Genomic DNA, 23,065 nt, shown 5'->3' on the forward strand with positions numbered 1-23,065 from the left:
TGCTTCAGCTCACCCTCCGTGGGCTGCACCCACTGTCCAACCAGTGCCAGTGAGATGAACCAGGTATCTCAATGGGAAATGCAGAAATCACCTGTCTTCTGTGTCAGGCACGCTGGGAGCTCCAGCCTGGAGCTGTTCCTATTCGACCCTCTTGCAACAGAATAGCCTAAAATCAGTATATTTAAGATGGCATGCTAAATAGGTGCATTGGAGTTACATGTGTTAACATGGATGAATCTCATAAAACAATACTATATACTGTTTAGGGATACATATAAATTTATTTTTTAAAGAATAGGAATGATACATTCAGCAAAATAGTTAACCGTAGGATAGAAGGAGATTTGGTTGGGATAGGCTACACAGCAGCTTTCAATTTTAATGGTAATATATTTTTTAAGTTCAGTAGTGGATAGATGGGATGATGGCATATATGTCTGAATGATTTCCAGCACTTTTTAAACTGTTTTTAAACATTTGTCAGTTTGAGTTCTTTGGCTTCACTCTAATTTACCATTGGCCCCACCACTTAACCACTGGGATTTCAACATTGTGTTAGCTGCCTGGCTCCTATAAGCCACTGCATTTGTGACCTTAATTTAGAAGTTAGGTAAGTGCTTGGTTTACTTTGTTTTTTTACAGTTAATTTATTGTTGAACTATAGCATATATACTGAAACGTACACAGGGCACAGCCTGATGAATTTTTTATAAAGTAAATATAGCAATGTGATCAGCACTCAGATCAAGAAACAGAACATCCCCAACACCCAGTACCCTCTTCCAGTAACTGTCACCCACAAGGCCAGTGAACCATCCTGATTTCTAACACCCCATTCAAATTTTAACAGTTGCTGAAAATGTCCAGTAGCTACAGTGAAATAGATGTTTGCACTCTACAGATAGGAAACAAGATATTGAGAGATGGAACAGTTGATTTAAATAAAATTTTGGATGAAAATTTTCCTTATTTAGGGGTAGGTTCAGTAACGTTAATTGTGTGTGAAGCGTTCGGGGATAAGAGGAAGCAAATGTGGAAAAATGCATAATTTGGAGATTTATGAGTATACATTAAATGATTTTGTCCTCCAAAATGGTAATTTTCTTTAAAGAGAGACTTGTGAGTATTGTCTTTGTGAATTAGTTTTAAGATATAATTCAACATGTAAGAATTCCATCAACTTTTGTCATTTTGTGTCAGTGAAACACAAGACTCTATGCCTGTTTCCCCCCCCTCCATTCTTCTGGTCTGATATGTCTGCTTCTTGTACATTGACAGTTCTAATTATACACATTCAGAAGGGTTTTGAATGCCAGGTACCACAATTCAAATATATTAGTCACAAATTTTTGAATTATATTAGCCACAAAATTCATGAGTCATGTCCATTTGGAGGCCGATAAGCACTAGAAACCAAATGAGTTATCTCAGCACAGTTAAATGGCTACAGAGTCTACATTATTTTTTGCATGATTAAACTTGGGATTGCTTTTTGCAAGTTTTAAGGATTCTCTGGAATTTTTTTTTTTTTTTTACAACTTGACCTTTTTTCCCCCTTCTGGAATATATAAATATGTGTAAATATATATGTTTAAATGTCTTTTTTTTTCATTTTTTTCTTATTTTTGTTTTTCCTCTAGATAAAAGTTAAACAGCTAGAAGAACAAGTACAGTCTTTTACTGACACCAGCTTACAGAATGATCATCTACGCAAGATGAATAAGTCTCTACAGACTAAATATGCTCAGGTGTGATTAATACCTACAAAAGCGGATTGCTGCTATATTTCATTTTTAACAAATTGTTTGATGTCTTTTTCCCCACTTTACCATAGAATCCCAGAAAGATAAATATCCTGTCACTTGACTCAATTTAACAAACTTTTTTTCAAGCACCTAGTACATACAAGGTTCTGGTAAGCCTCAGAAATTGTATAGACACCTGAAGCAGGATTGAGACATTCAACTTGCTTATTATAGTTAGGAAATGTACTCCATAAACTTTATTACGAATAGAAAGTTATGCTTTTCAGAAAAATAGATTGTATTACTGAACATTCATAGGGAGCATGATTATGAGTAGAAGCAGTGAGAAATGCTTTCATAAAGGCAGTGCTTTTTGAACTTGAGCCTTACATATTTTGGCAGTTGTGAGGAACAAGTATCCTTGTTTTTTTGAATTAAAGGCAAACTCAGAACTCAGTGCCAAGAGGGTACACCTGCAACAAGCAGATGCTCATCTGAGAGAGGTATTGGTAATGAAAGTGCTTACTTGTCAGCATGGTGGCTCTTGAGGCTAAAAGCCTTTCATAGGTCACATAATATTTTAACAAATGAATAGAAAAAGTTAAGCAAGATAACAAAAACATTTAGTGAAGAACATACCTCAGGAAGGTGTTACCAGAAGAAAGTGACTCATTTCAATTATTTACAAATTTAGCATGCATATCATTAGGTTATTTTTTAAATTGTTAACTCTTAATAAAAGCATATTAACTTCTGTGTCTATGATATTTGTGTATCTATACTCCTGGTAACCAAGGAACTAAAATATGTTTTCAAATGGAATACTCATAGGGTTCTAACCACTTGACTCTGCTGATGAGTGATGAGGTCACAGAGTTGTTAAAGGGCCTCATTAGATGCGCTCTCTAACAGGGGCTCACTGACAGGGAAGTTGGCGTAAGGTCTGTTTCTTCGCTGGGTCATATTTTACAGTGTGATCTTTTCACTCTGAAAGCGGAGAAACACATTTTCAAATATATTTTCCATTACGGCTCCTTCTAGAACACTTTGTGTTGTTTCTCCTAGTAAAGTGGCTATTCCTTGAAAAATAACTATAGGTTTAGCTGATTTTATTGTTTTTATTAATAATTGATGATGCCTTTAAGAAAAAGAAAATCTCCAGAGAGGCCTGCATCTTCAAAATCCCCTGAAATCTCTAGGTCCCATGTAAACAGTATAAAGGAGAGAACGTCATCAGTTGGGTTGCCTAGTGTTATTCCAAACTCTACACGCCGTGTGAGCTTTGCACCTAACCTGCCTTCTGTGAAAACATCTCAGGATATTGGAGACTCTAGGATCTCTCTAAAGACTCTTTTGAATGCTATTAAAACCATGGAGGGAAGACTGGAAGGCAAAATAGAGATTCTTGCCTCAAGACCTTTAGTAAATGACGAATCACCAAATTTTCTTAAACGGGACTCGGTAAGTGAAGACCACAAATTAAATCTTCAGGAAATTTTAAATGTATACAAGAATGAAGTATTAATCCAGAAAGATAATGCTTGAAGATATGAGTAACTAGGAAATAAGGTTCTTCACAAACAGAAAAAAGACTAATATAGATTGAAACCATTATCCTAGCCATCATATAATTAGTTTTAGACATAGAAAATTTGACATAACAGTAACTACTGAGTTTTTTATATAATTTTGATTTTTTAAAAAAAGTCAAAATTTCTACCTAATCTTAACATTTGAGCTAAAATGCTTGGATAAAGCCTTATTTTCAAATAGAAATAAATTAATTCAAGAAACCCCAAGAAATTTAACATTGGAAAATATTTTCTTGAGAAAACTTATTAGAGCATTCTTCTTTATCTGATATTTAGAAATAGAAAATACCGTAGCTTATCTTCTAGAGTGGGCCGCTATTACGGAAGGAGGGCTGTGAGTGTGAGTTGTCCAGGTCCTTGGCGTTTTGAACAAAGAATTGAACAAAACGCACAAAGTGACGAAGGAAGCAGTGAAAGCAGGGATTAAAGCGATGAAAACTCCATAGGGTGTGGAGTTTTCTGGGTTTCAAGTTTACAAAGTTTTCTGGGTTTTAAGTACGCCTTTTGAGGTCCCTGTGGATTTGGCCTGTGGCTAATTAAAGGCTGAGGTGAACTGACGCCCTATGCTGATGAAGGGATGGCCCATGCTCGGCCTGTGGCCAATCCAAGGCACTCTGCCTTTCCATCTGAGACATGGTGGAAGCGGGAGGAGTGTAGGGAGAGTAGTAGCCTTTGATCCTTTGCTACTTGCTGGGGAGATGGAGTTTTTCCTTTTGGTGTAGCTTTTGGAAGTTGGTGTTAATTGGACTTAAGTTCCCTGTCCCCAGACCCAGGTGTTTTCTTTTGATCCAGCTTTGGGAAGTCAGCAAAAATTGGCCTCACTTTCGCTGTCCCCAGACCTTGGTGTTTTTCCTTGATTCAGCTTTAGGAAATCAGCATGAATCGGCTTTAAGTTCCCTGCCTCCAAACCCTATTCTCCTGCCTCACTACTATTTAGATGTCCTCTGTAAACATCTAGTGGCACTTTTGCATTTGTATGTGTGTGTATATACATACTGATAAATATACACTTAAAAAACTGGTAGAATTTTAAAAATGATATTCTTGTATACTTTTCTAGAACAAAATTCAGTAGATTATCAGGACCTATAAGTTGCCATCCTTTGCACTTTTCTGGGATCCTTTTCTGTAGAAAAAGTTAAGTATTTTAAATGTTACAGGCTCAAGTTTAAGGATGTTTTATGATGTTGAGGTAGATGTGGGGAAAAGACATCCTCCTTTGTTATTATTGGGATTATGAAACAGTACAACTTCCTATGGAGGGCAATTTAGCAATATTCATCACAACTTTGACCCCACAGTTGTCCTTCTAGGACTTTTTCCTACCGATATACTGGCTTGTACACATGACATAAATACAAGGTCACTTACTGAAGTATTGTTGGCCAATAGCAACAGAGGAAGCAACCAAAATCTCATCAGTAAGAGACTGGCTAAATAATAGTTCGTATCCATAGTTTTGCAATACTGCTTCAAGATATATACATATATAAAATTAGGTTTAAACAATAAAAGTTCAGAAGAGTATATGTAGTATTTTACTATTTGGATGTAAAAGAGGTGGGGAGATAAAGAATATATACATATGCATTCACTTGTATAAGCATAGACTGTCTAAAATGACCCATAATAAAATGGCAACATTATTTTTGAGGAAGGAAACTGGGTGGCTGGGATGTTTTTCACTTAATCTTTTCGTACTTTAAAAATAATGTGGATGTACTACCTATCCAAAACAGTTTTATGAATGTTTTCAACAAAACTGAAAGCAGAGAAAAGATAGTCTTTTCAACAAATGGTGCTGAGATAATTGGATATCTATATGCAAAAACAAAGTATCTTTGCTCCATACCTCACAAAATATATAAAAATTAAAATGGATCATAGATCTAAATGTAAACCCTGAAACTGTAAAACTTTTAGAAGAAAACGTAGGAAGAAATCTTTGTGATCTTGGATTACACAAAGATTTCTTAGATTTGCTATCAAAACCATGAAGGGACAAAAGCGATAAATTGGAGTTTATCAAAATTGACAACTTATACTCTGCAGAAACATGAAGGTAATGAGGAGACAAGCTACAGACTGGGAAGAATTATTTGCAAATCACATATCTGATTAAGGCCTTGTTTCCAGAAGGTATTAAAAATAATTTTTAAAATTTAAATACTAAGAAGAAAACCTAAGAAAAAGAATAGGCAAAAATTTGAACAGATAATTTCTTCAGCAAAGTTATGTGGCTGGTAAGTGCTTGAAAAGAGGTTAAGCATCAGTCATTAGGGAAATGCAAATATAATCACAGTGAGACACTACCACACACCTATTATTAGTACAGCCACTTTAGAAAATAGTTTGGGAATTTCTTTAAAAGTGAAACATACTACCACCATGCGACCCAGTCAGTGTACTACTAAGTATTCATCAAAGACAAATGAAAGTATGTCTCCACAGAGACTTGTACATAGGTGTTCACAACAGCTGTATTTGTAATAACTTAAAACCGGAACCAACTTAAGTGTCCACCAGGTGAATGGATAACTAAATTGTGATGCCCCTACAATAGAATACTAAGCAACAGAAAGAACTGTTGATACATGCAGCAGATTGAATGACTCTCAAAATAATTACACTGAGTTAAGTTATTCCAAAAAGAGTGCATACAATACAATTCCATATAAAATTCTAGAAAATACAAACTAATCTATTGTGACAGAAAACAGATCAGTGGTTACCTGTGAGAATCAGTAGGAGTGTGGGAATAGAGAGAGACAGAAGCGGGGAGATTACAAAGGAGCATAAGGAAACTTTTGGAGATGATGGAAATGTTTGTATCTTAATTGTTTCAAAGTCTTATGCATGTGTCAAAACTTATCAAAATGCACACTTTAAGTATATGTAGCTTATTGTATGTCAATTATACCTCAGAAAAGGTGTTGAAAAATCATGTATTACCTATTCAAAAATGTATTGAATGTTTAAAATAACTTTTTTTTTTTTTTTTTTTTTTTTTTTTTGAGATAGTGAGTCTCGCTCTGTTGCCAGGCTGGAGTACAGTGGTGTGATCTCAGCTCGGCTCACTGCAACCTCTGCCTCCTGGGTTCAAGCAATTCTTGTGCCTCAGCCTCCCAAGTGACTGGGATTACAGGCTCCCGCCACCACGCCTGGCTAATTTATTTTTTATTTTTATTTTTATTTATTTATTTATTTACTTATATTTTTAGTAGAGACGGGGTTTCACCATATTGGCCAGGATGGTCTCCATCTCCTGACCTCATGATCCGCCCACCTCGGCCTCCCAAAGTGCTGGGATTATAGGCGTGAGTCACCATGCCTAGCCTAAAGTAACATTCTTGAAAGGACAGAACTGTAGAAATAGAGAACAAATTACCGTACATCAGTGTAGTGTGGGAAAGAAAAGAAAACAAATTAGTGGTTGCCAGAGTACAGGATGAGTTTTTGGAGTTTTTGGAGGGAAGCGTGAATACAGAGATAGCACAAGGGAATTCTTCTTCTCTGGTAATGGAACAGTTCTGTGTCTTGACTGTGGGGGTGGCAGTCATGTGACTGTGTAAACAGGATCAAATTGCATGAAACTCTGCATACACATGCACATGCATACACACATAGATGAATGAAGGTTGAAAAAATGGCAAAAATGGAAAAATAAGTAATCTAGTTAGTCAAGTTAACAATAGTGTATGCATGTGAATTTCCCGGTTTTGATGTTGAACTACAGCAATATGAGAAGTCAGCAAAAGAAGCAGGATGAAGAGGCCGGGCTTGGTGGCTTACGCCTGTAATCCCAGCACTTTGGGAGGCTGAGGCAGGCAGATCACATGAGGTTAGGAGTTCGAGACCAGCCTGACAAACATGGTGAAACCCCTTCTCTACTAAAACTACAAAAATTAGCTTGGCGTGATGTTGCACACCTGTAATCCCAGCTACTTGGGAGGCTGAGGCAGGAGAATCGCTTGATCTCGGGAGGCGGAGGTTGCAGTGAGCCCAGATTATGCCATTGCACTCCAGCCTGGGTGACAGAGCAAAACTCAGTCTCAAAAAAAAAAGGATAAAGTATATGTTGGACTCTGCACTGTTTTTGCAACACCCTGTGAGCCTAAAATTATCAAATAAAAAGTTTAAAAAGAGTAATATTTAAAATAGTATGATTATCTGAACTGATGGTGTGGCACTACCAAAACTGTTTCAAGGAGGTTCTAATACTGTACTACTTCTAATTAGGATTCATTCTGCTGTAACACTCTTTTCTTGACCATATTTAGTACTTATACATCTTTGCTTTTATAATGTTTGTACATTTATATTTTCAAAAGGAAGCTAGTCTCATAATAATTTCCCACTTTACATCTCAGCTTCATAGATAGTCTTATTCTCCCTATTCTTGTGTTTTCATGGAGATTAATATATTAGGTTTGTCTATGTTTATTCACGCAGATATTTTTATTGTAGTTTCCTTTAAAGAAATAAGCAGCTAATAAAGATGGGTTTTATTTATAGTAGTGAATAAATATATTTAAACATTTAAAATTTTGTTTCTAAATTTCTATGTCTTATTCTAGTCACTGATTTGTAATGTTATTTATTGTTTCTTTTTTCCTACTTAGGTGAAATCTATTCTTGAAAGAAGTAAAGAGGAGCTGTCCCGAACAGTGAAGTGTCGTAATGCGGCCCTGAAAGAGAGTCAGAAGTTGAAAGAAGACCTCGAGGCCGTGGAGGACAGGGAAAACAAGAAGGCAAGGAATCAGTCCCTTCTGACCGTCTGTCACTGAGAAGAAGCACTTACGAAATCTTTCATGAGCCATATGTTTTGCTTTCTTGCTTCCATTAGTAAGAAAAAGGATTGATCAGGGGAAGATTTCTTTTTTTAGAGAAAAGATAATTTTAGAATAGTTTAAATTTTTTCCCTTAAAAATACATTATATATATATAAAACTTTCAATGTTTTTTTTAACTTTGTCTTAAATACTCAAAAGAGAAAGTTCTAATTTTTTCTATTGAAACACATCTGATCTTGGTAATAATAACCTTTATAGTTATGTTTTATTAATGTGAGATAAGATTTCTGTGATGCTTTCTCCTTAACAGTGTGTGTGTGCTTAGTGGGCATAGAGGTCACATCCTAAACTTCTCTTTGTCAGCAAGTGCTAGGTTTTGTCTCTCTGAGGAGGGCTGTGAGTTACCTCATTCTTCAGCAGCTTCCGCTTTTTCTTACAGTCTTTTTTTCTCAGATAATTCTAATGCATTTCAGATGTATTATTCTCACTTGACCCCATCAGAAGTCAGCTGAGAGGCCAGCCTGGCACCACCTCTGTGCTGGTTAATGTGTATGCTGTAAAATGACCATAGTTGGGAAGCTGCAGAGTTCACCATAGGATCTGGGGGTCAGCTTTTCTTTTTCTTAACAACAACTTAAGAAACCACCTAAAAATAAAATATACTTTAATTATTCCCCCTAGCATCCTACTGTGTCTGCTTGTCTGCTTTCCATACTCTTTCCTGGGAGTAATGAGATCCACAAGCAGAAGAGTAACCAGAAAGGATCAAATGTCTTTGTGTTGTTTCATTTTCTGTTAGGTGGGAAACTTTCAGCGACAACTGGCAGAAGCTAAAGAAGACAACTGCAAAGTCACAATCATGTTGGAGAATGTGCTGGCTTCTCACAGTAAAATGCAAGGTGCTCTGGAGAAAGTACAAATAGAGCTTGGGCGGAGGGATTCAGAGATTGCAGGCCTCAAGAAAGAAAGGTACCTGTGTTTTTTTCCTGTCATTGGTATTGCTGCATTGTACTAAGGAGCAGTGTCAAGTCAATAAATGAAGTCACTTTATGTAGCTTCCTTTACAAAAAAAAAAAAAAAATGTAAAATGATATGTTTAAAGAATTACTAAGTTAGAGAAAATTTAGAATTAGAAATAAATATTATTTCCAAAAATTCAAAATGCCCCTATTGTGTAGTGATGTGAGGGAATTTCTAGACTATATATCCTAGAAATTCATTAGCTATACTGTTGTTTTACCCTTGCTTTTTGCACCATGTAAACCTAATTCTGTTCTTGCTTCTACAGAATAGTAATTGTCAAGATAATGGAAACTAAGTACATACTTTAGTTTGAATTAATTATCCATTTATTACTATCTTGTTTCAAGATTAATAATTATTGTAGGTAAATCATCCTGAGAACCACTTCTTGCCATGTTTTATAAGTAAATTCCTTCATAGAATGTTTCAAAAATTAAATAAAATTTCCTTTTATTAATAAAAATTTATTCCTCAGAATAAACGGTCTGAGTTTAATAGGGCATATTGCCTCTATGTTATGAGAGAACAAGTGAGTTTTCTTTTTTCTTTTTTTACATTACATGTTGTTTATCTTTTAAAAGTTGCCTTTGCATTTTTAAAAAGTCAAGGGAATGGTATTAAAAATACTATTCACAATAACTTTATAAGTGGCTATTATATGTAGATGCAAAAATCTCAACAGCAAGCCAATCTTTGTAAAGGCAATATATTTTTTACTAGTGACATTTCCTAGTGATATATACGTATGATGCTATTTGAGCTTCTTAGAAGAAAAGTGTTCTGTAACTCCCAAATGATATCATTCCTAGATGATTCTTTTCTGTAGTCACTCTTTTTGTGCTTTTTATTTTTAGGGATCTCAATCAACAGAGGGTGCAGAAGCTAGAAGCTGAAGTGGACCAGTGGCAGGCCAGGATGCTTGTCATGGAGGACCAGCACAACAGTGAGGTTGGGGCCAGGCTTTAAAAAATGATAACATTGATATGTTTAGTTTTACTGGGATATTACTGTTTTGGGGAAAATGAAGTGAAACAATCAGGTAAATGTTTTTTTCAATCAAGTCTGAGTTTTGGACAGTGACATATCTACAAATGGGGAATTGACCTGTCTTACAATGAGTCACTTATTGGCAAACCACTACCACAATAATGACTAATCTCTTTGTCTTATATGGTCTACATTTTTATTCATTTATTAATGCACAAAAAATTTCAGAAGTTAATGGGCTTAGAAAATATAGTCTGTCAGAAACAGCTTGAGTGATCCCACTATTAATAAGGAGTCACCTACACACACATGTGCTCACAGGTATATGTACATACATGCATATGTATCTATATGCACATATGTAAAATACACATGGATAGTTCATAAATAAGGGTTTTTTTCCTGTGAGAATCTATAAGGAACGGTGGACAGGTTTTTTCTTCAAGGGAGTGAGACCAGAAGGTCATAGGATCAGGAAGGGGAATTTAGTTTAAAATTTAAAAAGTTAGGATAAATTAAGCTGGGTCTGTTTTCCAAAGCTCTCTGGTGACCAGTGGAGCATGCCCTTCCCATTGCCTTCTAAGTGTTTCCTGAGCAGTGTCTCTAATAAGTTCTCATTCATATATGTATATACATATATATATATATTCCAGGCACCTGGAATCTTTGCTTCTGGTTCCAACTAATTATTGTTTCGGTGGCACTTGATGATAGAACGTGAGGAGTGTTTATGCAGTGTTATGGACTTCTTGCATCTATCTGTTACAGTGGAATTGAAAACATGCTTCTCTCTTTCAGATTGAATCTCTACAAAAAGCTCTAGATGTAGCTAGAGAAGACAACAGGAAACTTGCTGTGAGTCTGGAACAAGCTCTCCAGACAAATAATCATCTGCAAACAAAGCTAGATCACATTCAAGAGCAACTGGAAAGCAAAGAACTTGAGAGACAGAATTTGGAAACCTTCAAGTAAGAGCAGTATAGTCACAGTAAAATTAGGGAAGCACCTCTGGAGGAGTAAGTCACATTCACATAAATGGCTCATTCACATAAATCAGTTAAACTCTTTTCTCCTACTTTGCCCTAGTACTTCCAGCAGAGCCATGTTAAGAACCAGGCATAGCTGAGCACCAGTAGATAATAGCTGGCTAGAGCACGATCATTTGACTCTCCTTCTCAGCTCTTCCTTCATTCACTATCTAGCTGCTGCTTTACTCAAAGGTTAAATGAAAACTTAAAGAATATTGATTAGAAGGGACATTTGCATGTTTCTATGAAGACTTTCCTATTAACAGCTTATATGTCCTTTAAAGACATGATTTAGACAAGAAAAAACATCAGCCTGGGTGGAATGACTCCATCTAAACAGATGTTAAGCCATGAAATGTTTTCAGTTTTGACCCGAGATTACTTAGATCAGACCTATCCAGTTCAGGTCAAATGACTAAAGTTTTGCCTTAAATTATACCTAGGTAAATCCCATGAAAATTTATACTTAAAGGAAATGCAGTGTGCACGTAGATCTTTATTCCTTTATAAATATTTATTTATTTATTTATTTGAGACTGAGTCTTGCCCTGTTGCCCAGGCTGCAGTTCAGTGGTATGATCATGACTCACTGCAGCCTCTACTTCCTGGGCTCATGCAGTTCTCCTACCTGAGCCTCCTGAGTAGCTCGAACTACAGGCATGTATCACCACACCTGGCTAATTTTTTTTTTTTTTTTTTTAAGAGATAGGGTTTCTCCATGTTGCCCAGGATGGTCTCAAACTCCTGGGCTCAAACAGTTCACCTGCCTCAACCTCCCAAAGTGCTGGAATTACAGGCATGAGCCTCTGTTCTCAGCCTACTTACTTATTCTTTTCAATTAGTGAGCATGTTGATACAGGAAAGAGGTATAAGCTACAGCAGAGATGGTATTTTCCAGATATATGATTTCTGCAAATTTTACATTCAGCTGAAATGTTACTGCCTTAAGACTGTTCCGGCCGGGCGCGGTGGCTCAAGCCTGTAATCCCAGCACTTTGGGAGGCCGAGGCGGGTGGATCACGAGGTCAGGAGATCGAGACTATCCTGGCTAACATGGTGAAACCCCGTCTCTACTAAAAATACAAAAAAAAAAAAAACTAGCCGGGCGTGGTGGCGGGCGCCTGTAGTCTCAGCTACTTGGGAGGCTGAGGCGGGAGAATGGCGTGAACCTGGGAGGCGGAGCTTGCAGTGAGCCGAGATCACGCCACTGCATTCCAGCCTGGGAGCACAGCGAGACTCCGTCTCAAAAAAAAAAAAAAAAAAAAAAGACTGTTCCATATTGTGTTTATGTAGTTGTTGGCAGCAGCATTTAAAACTCTCCAATGTCAGTTTAGGTAATTGTGATTTAGACGGCTAGTAATTGTTTCAAAGCCTGAAAATTATTTAGTGACTATAAAATGTAGTCCCTGCCACTACTGCTTCAAACAAACAAACAAAACCAAAGGAGAAAATAATATGGTTAGGTCATTTACAGGAAAAGTATGAGGTGAGAGTTAGAGGTCTCCTTGCAGCATTTGTTTCAGGATTTACCTTTATGCCACTGCTTATGATAATAGTTTGTATTTTCATCAAAGATGAATCATGCTGCTTTACTTGAGATCTTTGAACCTCCTGAAATCATATGCAGAACTGTATTTATCAGTGCACAGGGTTAGGAAGACAGAGCAGGTTTTGGAGAACTTGTTGGGTTTTAGGTACAGTTATTTAATTTAGACTTAGAACTGTAGGCTTAGTTCTAAGAAGAGGCTACTATTTGGAATTCATCTCCATAACGATAAAAGCTAAACGCCAGGCACGGTGGCTCACACCTGTAATCCTAGTACTTTGGGAGGCTGAGGTGGGTGGATCACGAGGTCAGGAGATCGAGACCATCCTGGCCAACATGGTGAAACTCCCTCTCTACTAAAAATACAAACCTGGGTGTGGTGGTGCGTGCCTGTAGTCCCAGCTACTTGGGAGGCTGAGGCAGGAGAATCGCTTGAACCTGGGAGGCAGAGGTTGCAGTGAGCCGAGATCATGCCACTGCACTCCAGCCTGGGTGACAGAGCGAGACTCCATCTCAAAAACATAAAAAGATAAACGCTAAAGCTTTGGTGTGGGTTAGACTGCCATGGGAAAAGTATATAGAGAGAACCAAGGTCAGAACTTGGAGATGTGCTGCATTTCAGGTAGAAGGCGAACAGAGGCCACAGAAGGATCCAGAGAAGGAGCATTTAGTGGAGGTAAGGAAAGAATCAGTAGAATGTAGTATCACCAAAGTCAAACACAAGTGAGTCAGATGCTGCACAGTCAAAGAGACCAGAGAGGAAGCCGCTGGGTTTTGCAACAGGTATCTACCAATCATCCTCCAGATGGCCAGTTTCTGTAGATACAGAAGATCACAAGGAGTAAGTGATTGATGAGGAACGGCAGGCAAGGAGGACAATGGTGAAGATAAAGAACGTCAGATAGCAGCTCAAGAGTATAACATGAGGAAAAGTCATTCTGTTGCTGTCCTGTTTTTGGGATGGGAGGAACTGGACCATGATTAAAGATTATGGGAAAGAACTCGATTGAACTGGAGAAAGAGGGAGTCAAAGCGGAAGGGTTATCTTTAAAGATGAGGTTGGATATTTCTTCCTTTGGGACTAGAGGGAAGCAGAAGCTGGGTGAGTCTTCAGAAGACTGTTGAGGAGGCTGATTGGTAGATGGTCTGCGATTTTCCTTAGGAAAAAAAGAGCAAGATGAATACATTCTAGAGATCTGCTGTATAACATAGAGCTATAATGAACGACACTATATTGTATGCTTAAAATTTGTGAAGAGGGTAGACCTCATATTAAATGTTCTTACCACAGTAAAAAGAAGAAGAAAGTAAGAGTTGAAGTTGAAGTGCTATGTGGGGGTTCAGGGCAGAGGTAGAGACTTGAGAGAAATTTTAAAATTTAAAGTTAATAAAAAATTTAAAACTAAAATTTAGAATTTGAATTTTTAGAGCTAGATGATGACAATAGTTAACATCTGTTACATGCTCATGATATGTTGGGTAATATGCTAAGGACTTCACATGCATTATTTCCTTTAGTACAAACTATTACCCTATGATGGTGGTTACTGTTATTATTCCCATTTTGAAGATAAGGAAACAAGCAGGGGAAGGTGGTGTACCATACTCAAGGTCAGACATCATCTTACTAGAGCTGGGATTAGGATCCAGGCAGCAGCAGGCTGACTCCAAAACTTATAGTCTTAATCATTTCGATATAAGCACAATAAATTTAAAGGCAATTTAGAAAGTTATAAGAAAATCAAAATACAGCACTGTAAAAATGATGGTTTTGTTCCCTTTCTATATCTCCATGAATTTTTTGCTCATTTTTCAGATTGAGGTGGGTATGGGGAGGAGTGTGGGAATGTAAGAAATAACCACAATTATATCCAGTAACTTTAGGATCTCCATCCCTTTATGCTGTGCCTTGAGGACAGGTGTCAGCAAATTTTTAGATGTGATGACCAAAGTGTATTGATACATTCCTGCCTGGGGTACTGGAGGGACAGTTGAAGTTACCTCCTGCAAGTCTCATGTAGAGACCAAGTCACTGAATGCTGCTAAGTGGAGAAACTGAATCCATTAGTAGATGTGCTTTTAGAGACACATGGAGAACATGGATGTATTATACAAATAAGAGCAAGAGATGGTCAGGAGGAGAGAGGGGGGAAATGAAGATGATTTCATGGCAGGGCAGGCTCCTATCCTTTGAGAAAGAACCAATAACTCGAGTAATCATATAGTAAGTCATTATCAGCTGGATCAGAGAATGTTAAAGCTGGAAGAAGCCTAGTAATTGCTTAAATCCATTTAGTCCTTTTTGGAGTCACTTATCCTTTTAAAAATCAGAAGCTATGGACTCAACTACAATCCCTCACACACACACACATTTTGCATATTATTTCCGGGAATTCCAGCATCCTCAGAAGATTAATCATGGGTCTTGACCAAGGAGTTCAAGTTAGGAATGCTGATCTAATTTAAGGCTCTCAGTTTAAAGATAAGGAAACAATATTATTACAAGTTAAAACTTGAGTAGTAAATAGCTGCTAGCAAAAAGACATCATCTTACTAGAGCTGAGATTACAATCCAGACAGTAGCAGGCTGACTCCAAAACCCATAGTCTTAATCCCTTTGCTAAAATAATGGTTTTGTTTGAAAAGACAAAGGCAAGAGAAAAGACAAAAGCAAATATCTCTTAAAGTATTTCTGCTTCCTCCAATATTTTTCTTTGATGTGAGTTTTTTACTCATTTGGTTGGTAAAATGAGTTAATTGTTTCTCAGCCTCCTGAATAGCTGGGATTACAGGCACCCGCCACCATGCCCAGCTAATTTTTGTATTTTTAGTAGAGGTAGAGTTTCACCATGTTGGCCAGGCTGGTCTCAAACTTCTGACCTCAGGTGATCCACCTGCCTCATCCTCCCAAAGTGCTGGGATTACAGGCATGAGCCGCCTTGCCCGGGCTGTTTGATGATTTTTACGTAGAATTAATGTTTTTTCATGCTACAGGTAAGTTCACTTCTTTTTTCTTCTGTTAATGAGCTCCAAATTAGGTTCACCAGGCTACTGATAGGCTGCTTGTTTATAAATCACATACCTTTTGGAGAGTTGCACACTCCCCTCCAAAACTTTCTTACCTCCTAAAATGATTTCTAAAGGTGACTTATCACCTCTCTTCTTCAAAACAGAGACCAGATGACTGAAGAGTCCAAAGTGGAAGCAGAATTGCATGCTGAACGCATAGAAGCCCTAAGAAAGCAGTTTCAAACTGAGAGAGAAACTGCAAAGAAAGTGGCACAACGGGAAGTGGCTGAGGTATAGAGTCATGAGGAAAGTTTCTCTCTTGGTGAATGCCTCTTAGGAGGAAAAGCAGCTCTGGGATTTCAGAGAATGGCTGCAGTTGGCCTTTGACTCCTCTTGTCCCCCTTTGATCACCAGGCCAGATGTAATTAAGACCTCTCTGTAAAGCAGCACACAAGAAAAAAGTTTCTGACATAATTCTCTGCCCAGCAAAGGTGTGCCTTGGTGGGAGATTTTCCATCAGAGAGTGATAAGCAAGAGGGATAGAGGAATAAGGAGACTGCCATGTGATAGACAGAAGAGAAATCATCTGTCTTCTCAGTTCACTTAACTGGCATCTATTCTGCATCTACCATGTCCTGAGAGACACGGAGAAAACAGTAGAAGATATGGTCCTGCCCTAGTGTGTGCCAAATGACCCTTGTTTAGGATCTCCACTCCGGACATGAGACAAATAGGGAAAACATCAGAGAACTTTCTTGGGTAGGAGAGGCTGTGTACAACTTTGAAGGAATTCGAAGTAAGAGAAAGTTTATTTTAGGCCATTTGGTTGATAGAAGAAGGGAAGCTTAATGAGAGTACAGGATTGAGACTAGCAGAGATGGCAGGACTGGACACCTTACAAAACTGGCCAAGCTTACTTACAAAAATGAACAGGACATGCAAGCAGATGAAAAGTAGCCTCTGTTGATTAGAGCAGAGACTTTGGGAAATGTTAGAGAAAGAGTGTTAGCTTAAATGGGACCACCTGATGGATGGCCTTAGTTATAGAAATGTTGGATGTGAACTCAGGTAGAAATGGAGCACTGTGGGTTTCTGAGCAGGGGGTGGTATGATAGAAGCATAAGTTTAGGAAGGTTAATGTAACAACAGAGGACAGTAGAGGATAATGAAGAGAAACTGGAGGCATGGAGACTCAAGAAAACTATAACCGTTAATTTGAGTATTAGATGATTAGGGCCAAGCAAAGTAGTTCAGTTGAAAATAGAAAACAATTAAGTCAGAAAGCCCATTTTAATAGAAAAATCATCAAACAGTCCGGGCAAGGCGGCTCATGCCTGTAATCCCAGCACTTTGGGAGGATGAGGCAGGTGGATCACCTGAGGTCAGAAGTTTGAGACCAGCCTGGCTAACATGGTGAAACTCCATCTCTACTAAAAATACAAAAATTAGCTGGGCATGGTGGCAGATGCCTGTAATCCCAGCTATTCAGGAGGCTGAGGCACAAAAATCGCTTGAACCTGGGAGGTGGAGGTTACAGTGAGCCTAGATGGCGCCACTGCACTCCAGCCTGGGTGACAGACGGAGACTCCGTCTCCAAAAAAAAAAAAAGAAAAGATATTATCAAACAGACATTAAATGTTGTATCCTGGAGAAGGAGGGATTAAAATAATTCCTTGGTTGGCATGGCTGGTCTGTGTTTCACCAAATTTGTTACATTTAGTAGTTGCAGTTGACAGATGATTCACAAAATCAAACTCAAATAATGGTATATAAAACAATTTTGTGAATTGCAAAGCACTATATAAATACAAATGTTATAAAAAGCAAATTCTTTTTATAGAAGAATTAGGGAACATAAAGGTGTGCTAAATGTAGAAATGTACCTTTAGTCAGAGATCATTGTTAAGAATACTTACAGCCGGGTTCAGTGGCTCACGCCTGTAATCCCAGCACTTTGGGAGGCCGAGGTGGGGGGATCACGAGGTCAGGAGATTGAGACCATCCTGGCTAACACAGTGAAACCCCGTCTCTACTAAAAATACAAAAAAATTAGCTGGGTGTGGTGGTGGCGCCTGTAGTCCCAGCTACTGAGGAGGCTGAGGCGGGAGAATGGCATGAACCTGGGAGGCGGAGCTTGCAGTGAGCTGATAATTGTGCCACTGCACTCCAGCCTGGACTACAGAGCGCAACTCCGTCTCACACAAAAAAAAAATACTTACAAAATGAAATCCTTTGAAGAAGGATCAGTGACAGTGAGGGAGTGACAGCAGTGAGGAGTTGGCAGCAGCAATGGGCTCACAGAGCACTGCCTGAGTCCCAGCTCTGCCTCTTGTTAGCTACGTGTTAATTTACTGTGTAAGTGACTTAATTTCTGAGTTTCAGTTTCCTCAGTCATAAAATGGAAACTACCACAACTATTTTTCAAGTTTATCTTGAGAATTAAATTGGAAAGCATTTTTAAAGTAATTATCACAGTACCTGAACATAATAATCACTACAAAGTAAATGATAGTTGTTAGTGCTTATCCAGTTTTAGAAAGGCTGTGATTGAGGTAACTGGAATATCTAACAGGAAGTTAGTTGGGCAGTAATAAAAGACTGTAGTGTAAAGTTAGGATCTAAAAGAAGGAACTAGTATAGAAAGAAAAGGTACAGATATCCTTGACTTCACTCTTTGCTGTGTTAAATGCTAGCAGACATAGAGAATACCACCTTCCTGTCTTCTCCCTTCTCAACTGCCTCCTCTTCCTAAAGTTTTTGAGTGGCAGTGGTTTAAGGGCATATTAGAAGGACGGGAACTCTGTAAGATTATTTAAGTAATTACTATGCAGTTTTTTTCACGAGATAAGTTTATTAAAATCCTTGAGAACAAAAAGCAAAATTATAAAAATATATGCCATGACAGTCAATAACTTGACAGATATTTATATAAACTGCCATATAATTCATTTTCATTTCTTCAGAAATGAGGTTGCAAGTGACAGAGAAGAGCTTATAGCATTATAATCACAGAGTAATTACTGTGTGTGCCAAACTCTACTTCTTTCTCTATATGATCTTAATTTAATTTGTTATTTATATTCTGTGAAGTAGGCTATACACACACTGTTCAGATGATGAACCTGAGGCTTAAGGTAGTTAATTGCCCCAGATCACTCAACCAGTAAGTGCTGAAGGTGATATTTGGACAGAGGCCTGACTCCAAAGCCATGCTCTTAAAATGCAAATGATGAATATACATTTACATTCTTTATTCCAAGAAAGTTTGTTCTTCAGTGATAAAAATTATGAAAACCACTTGGTCTGTTGCTCCATAAATCTGCTTAATCAGACATTATTATTGCCTCACTAACTCTCCTTTTTAAAAGAAAATCCAAAGATAACAAAATATAAGGACAAAACTACATAAGCTTCTCTTGATGGAAAGTAAAAATGTTTCAATTTTTTCCCTTGTGTTTTAAGCTGAAGAAAGCCCTTGATGAAGCTAACTTCAGATCAGTGGAAGTGTCCCGGACCAACCGAGAGCTGCGACAGAAACTTGCGGAGCTAGAAAAAATACTAGAAAGTAACAAGGAGAAAATAAAGAATCAAAAGACCCAAATTAAGCACCACTTGTCAGCTAAGGCGAATAATGCTCAGAATATAGAAAGGATGAAGGTTGTATGAGAAACCTCTTCTCACTTCCTGGATACCCTATGAGGATGTAGGCAGTCAGTGGTGTCTGGGGAAGACAGGTTTTAGAACCCTACCAGCCCCACGTATTCTCTGGGAATTACAGCCAGTTGCTTTTGGGGAGACTTTTTCAGTGGAGACGCTGCTGTGTAAATGTTTGATTTCTCCTTTGCTGCCAGTGTCACATTCTGGTTCCCCATCTGTCCCTTCCATGTTGATTGTACTGGACTTTGCTCTTTCGGGATCAGTGGGCCAGATGGGAAAGAAAGCTCAGCAGGAACTGGTAACTTTGGGTCTCATATTGGAATCTTTCTGTCATCTTACAGGCAAAAAGAGCAAGCCAGTTTTTCCACTGATCATCTTTTTATGTTATTTTCCATTTACTTTTAGCAAATAGAAAAAGAATTGAAGCAAATGGAGCTAATTAAGGATCAATATCAGAAAAAAAACTATGAACAGGTAGATAGATGATTTCCATACACTCTGTGTTTACCTTTCATGCAAAATCTCAAACTTGGAGGGGGTTCACCAAATGTCTCCGTCTTTGTATCCTTCCAGTCTTTGAGTATCCAGAGATTTGTGTGTGAAATGACTAACCTGCAGAAAGAGATGCAGATGTTGGCCAAGAGCCAATATGATGCCTCAGTGCGGAATAAACAGCAAGAGCTGTGCCTAGAAGCAGAGCGGAAAATAAGGCAGGAGCTAGAGAATCGGTGCCAGGTAAAAGGTTTCCTAAGATTTATCTTAAAGATCGTCAGCAAATGACATGTGCCAAGCCCAGCAGTATTGCACCTAGACTTTCTAGAGTCTACAGAAGACAACACATATTTACAAATTGTTTATCTTAGCTAAGTCCTTAGAATAATAGTATCTAGGAAGAAGACTGTAGTTTGAATACGGCAAATGTTCTCCGTTTTCAGTTTAATAAAAGTAACGTCAAATTTTGAAGAACATCTAGGGCTTACATATGCAAAGTATCAGTTACTAAGTAAGACTTCTGAACTGAATTCCATAGCCTTTCAGGAACTTTATACACCTCATTTCTTCTGCTAGCACAGATACACCTGTTGTTGTTACAGGACTCTTAGGTATTCCTAAATGAATAAAAAGCATAACGTCATATCACTGAAAAGGGACTTCAAGAGATCACTGAGCTCTTGTCTTTCAATAGGATTTGTCATGAGAAGTATCTCTCCAGTTCTGAAAAGAGATATTAATCACTTTCCTCAACAGAATCCATAAATAAAAAATCAAAATGTGTAATCATATCCACATATGTAGATATGGAGACTATAGGTTAAACTGAAAATAACAGTTTTTATCTCATATGTCAGTAGCACCTGAAGTTAGAAGGCACTCCATCCTATTTTCATATTTGGTTGCCCATTTATTATAACAGTGAAGCATTTGATTCCTTATGGTATGTTGGAAGTTTATAAAAATCTCTGTATCACATTTTCAGGAATTGGAAGAAACTATCAGACACCTGAAGAAATGTAAAGAGGCAACAGAGAATAAGCTGAAAGAAGCCAGTGTGGAATCAGAACAGGTGAGCCAGACCCATGGACATAAAGACTTACACATTTCCTTCAACACAACAACCCTGAAGCAACCCAAGTCAATATGAAATCCTTCATTAACAGAGTTGTCAGGAATGCAACAGGGAAAAACCAGTAACTTCCCAAGTGTAGTCTCTATTGTAAAGAAGTGATTTTTAGATTAAGAGTCTGTGTCCTGATGATAGATGAGAGATAACGCGATGCTAAAATATTAAACCTGAAGTCCAAATCTCCCTACTAAATATGAGGAAAAACCAGCATATGTGTGGATTTTAGTGCATTATTATTTGACATGACCCTACTGAAAGTGGATGCTCTTTGTTCCATCAATCAATAACTAAAAAAGTAAAGTAGACCCCATTTAACTAATTTGTGAATTTGCCTTTTCTATTCTAAACTTAAATTAGCCTTTTGGGGGGTATTTCAAATCATACTTTTTTTCCTTTCTTTGAAACAGGATCTCACTCTGTCACCAGACTGGAGTATATGGCATAAGCTTGGCTCACTGCAACCTCCACCTCCTAGGCTCAAATGATCCTCCCACTTGAGCCTCCCAAGTAGCCAAGTAGCTGGGCATGGTGGTGTACCATGCACAGCTAAGTTTTGGTGGAGATGAGGTTCCACTATGTTGCCAGGCTGGTCTTGAACTCCTGCACTCAGGTGATCCACCAGCCTTGGCCTCCCAAAGTGCTGTGATTCCAGATGTGAACCACTACACCTGGCCCATGAACTACTACATTCTTAAGAGTTCATATATTTTTTCATTTTCAAAGCCATCTTGTACCTTCATTCTTAATTTTCTCCTGGGTCCTCTCTTGCATTACTTCACATCCAGGAAACATTAACAAATGCATGGAAAGCAGCAAGTCTGCATGCATTGTTTAACCCCTCACTCAGAAATTACTCTCATATATAGGTTGTTAAGTATATTGTGCAAATAGGTTGCAAAGAACATGCAGTCAGAATTTGGGTCTTTTAATTTCTAAGTAAAAAATCTCTGCAACTAATACACAAAAAACTTGTAACTCTTTCTTTGTGTCTTTTAATGGTGATATTTGTATGTTCAGATAACAGCTAACCTGGAAGAAGCCCATCGCTGGTTTAAACACAGGTTTGATGGTCTACAACTTGAGCTGACAAAAAACCGGTTGCAGAGGCCTTCTGGGGAAGACAGGTGGCAGGAAAAGGTAAGATAAGACATGGATGTCTTAAGCAATTTTCTACTTGTTGCTTCTCAGATTTCTAATTACTAAAGTTCTCTCATTATCTTGATACTGTCTCTGTTAATCTTTAGTTTCTTTACACTAATGCTAGCAAACCAGTTAATTTCTTTTTCTTACAAAGTTCCACCTGTCACAAACTTTTTAGATTAGAATCACCTGTCTTCATGAATACATGACATGTGTAGAGGCAAAACAGGTGCAGATTGCTGCAGTTAGCTTTGAACAGTCAGTGTTAGGTGTGTTTTCTTTCCAACAGGACCAAGATGTAAAACATGATGTCATGTCCAACCAATCTGTTCTGCATCGATGGGAGAAAAAACAGAATCTTAGGCCTATGCCCAAGAAGTATCATTCTGAGGTACAGAGGAAGTGATGTCCTTGACAAGGGAGCTTCTTTATGTGTAGCTACACTCCATGATTCCACGAGCCCAGCAGCCAGGGCTGGCCTGTTTCTAGAGTCATAAGAACATGAAGTCTTTGATGTGGGCTGAAGATTTTGGACCTGAGTTTATCATTTTATGAACTATTATATCAGTACAAAGCTACCCCGTTTTTTGGTCCCTTTTTGCATTTTCCACCCAATAAATTTATGTTAATTTGTTTTATGATAGGAGATGCTGTTCCATGATTCTTGTCTGTTTTTCTAATAAGTATAAGAAAAAGCTTTTAGCAAGGTTCTAAATGATATTGCTACTAAACGATATGATATTTTGCTTCAATGAAACATCCTCCTCTAACATGCAGTAGATAATCCCTGAAAATAGAATTGTGTGAAAAATGGTAAAGACTCCTCTACTGTCTTGCAGACTGACACACTTCTGTGTTGGGTAATTACCAGCATATCTTTTAAATGACTAATATCGGCCGGGCGCGGTGGCTCAAGCCTGT

General features: G+C 37.9%; 1 protein-coding gene across 2 annotated transcripts in view; it reads left to right on the forward strand.

Moving 5' to 3' along the window:
- CCDC150 (coiled-coil domain containing 150) overlaps nucleotides 1–22,787 on the forward strand; it is a 94,573-nt gene extending 71,786 nt beyond the window's left edge. Inside the window, exons 16-28 of one of the 2 annotated variants that reach the window (XM_025404682.1) lie at nucleotides 1,641–1,748; nucleotides 2,186–2,248; nucleotides 7,960–8,088; nucleotides 8,930–9,099; nucleotides 10,008–10,101; nucleotides 10,939–11,108; nucleotides 15,888–16,014; nucleotides 19,186–19,380; nucleotides 19,786–19,854; nucleotides 19,954–20,115; nucleotides 20,858–20,944; nucleotides 22,022–22,141; nucleotides 22,434–22,787. In XM_025404682.1, the coding sequence (XP_025260467.1) occupies nucleotides 1,641–1,748; nucleotides 2,186–2,248; nucleotides 7,960–8,088; nucleotides 8,930–9,099; nucleotides 10,008–10,101; nucleotides 10,939–11,108; nucleotides 15,888–16,014; nucleotides 19,186–19,380; nucleotides 19,786–19,854; nucleotides 19,954–20,115; nucleotides 20,858–20,944; nucleotides 22,022–22,141; nucleotides 22,434–22,550 (1,611 nt within the window). In that variant the 3' untranslated portion in view covers nucleotides 22,551–22,787. Of the gene's footprint in view, nucleotides 1–1,640; nucleotides 1,749–2,185; nucleotides 2,249–2,612; nucleotides 3,207–7,959; nucleotides 8,089–8,929; nucleotides 9,100–10,007; nucleotides 10,102–10,938; nucleotides 11,109–15,887; nucleotides 16,015–19,185; nucleotides 19,381–19,785; nucleotides 19,855–19,953; nucleotides 20,116–20,857; nucleotides 20,945–22,021; nucleotides 22,142–22,433 lie in introns of those variants that run through there. The other variant, XM_025404683.1, reaches the window with a different exon arrangement.
- The last annotated feature ends 278 nt before the right edge of the window (nucleotides 22,788–23,065 follow it).

The sequence above is a fragment of the Theropithecus gelada genome, chromosome 12 (genome assembly GCF_003255815.1).
Source record: "Theropithecus gelada isolate Dixy chromosome 12, Tgel_1.0, whole genome shotgun sequence".
Lineage (NCBI taxonomy): Eukaryota > Metazoa > Chordata > Mammalia > Primates > Cercopithecidae > Theropithecus > Theropithecus gelada.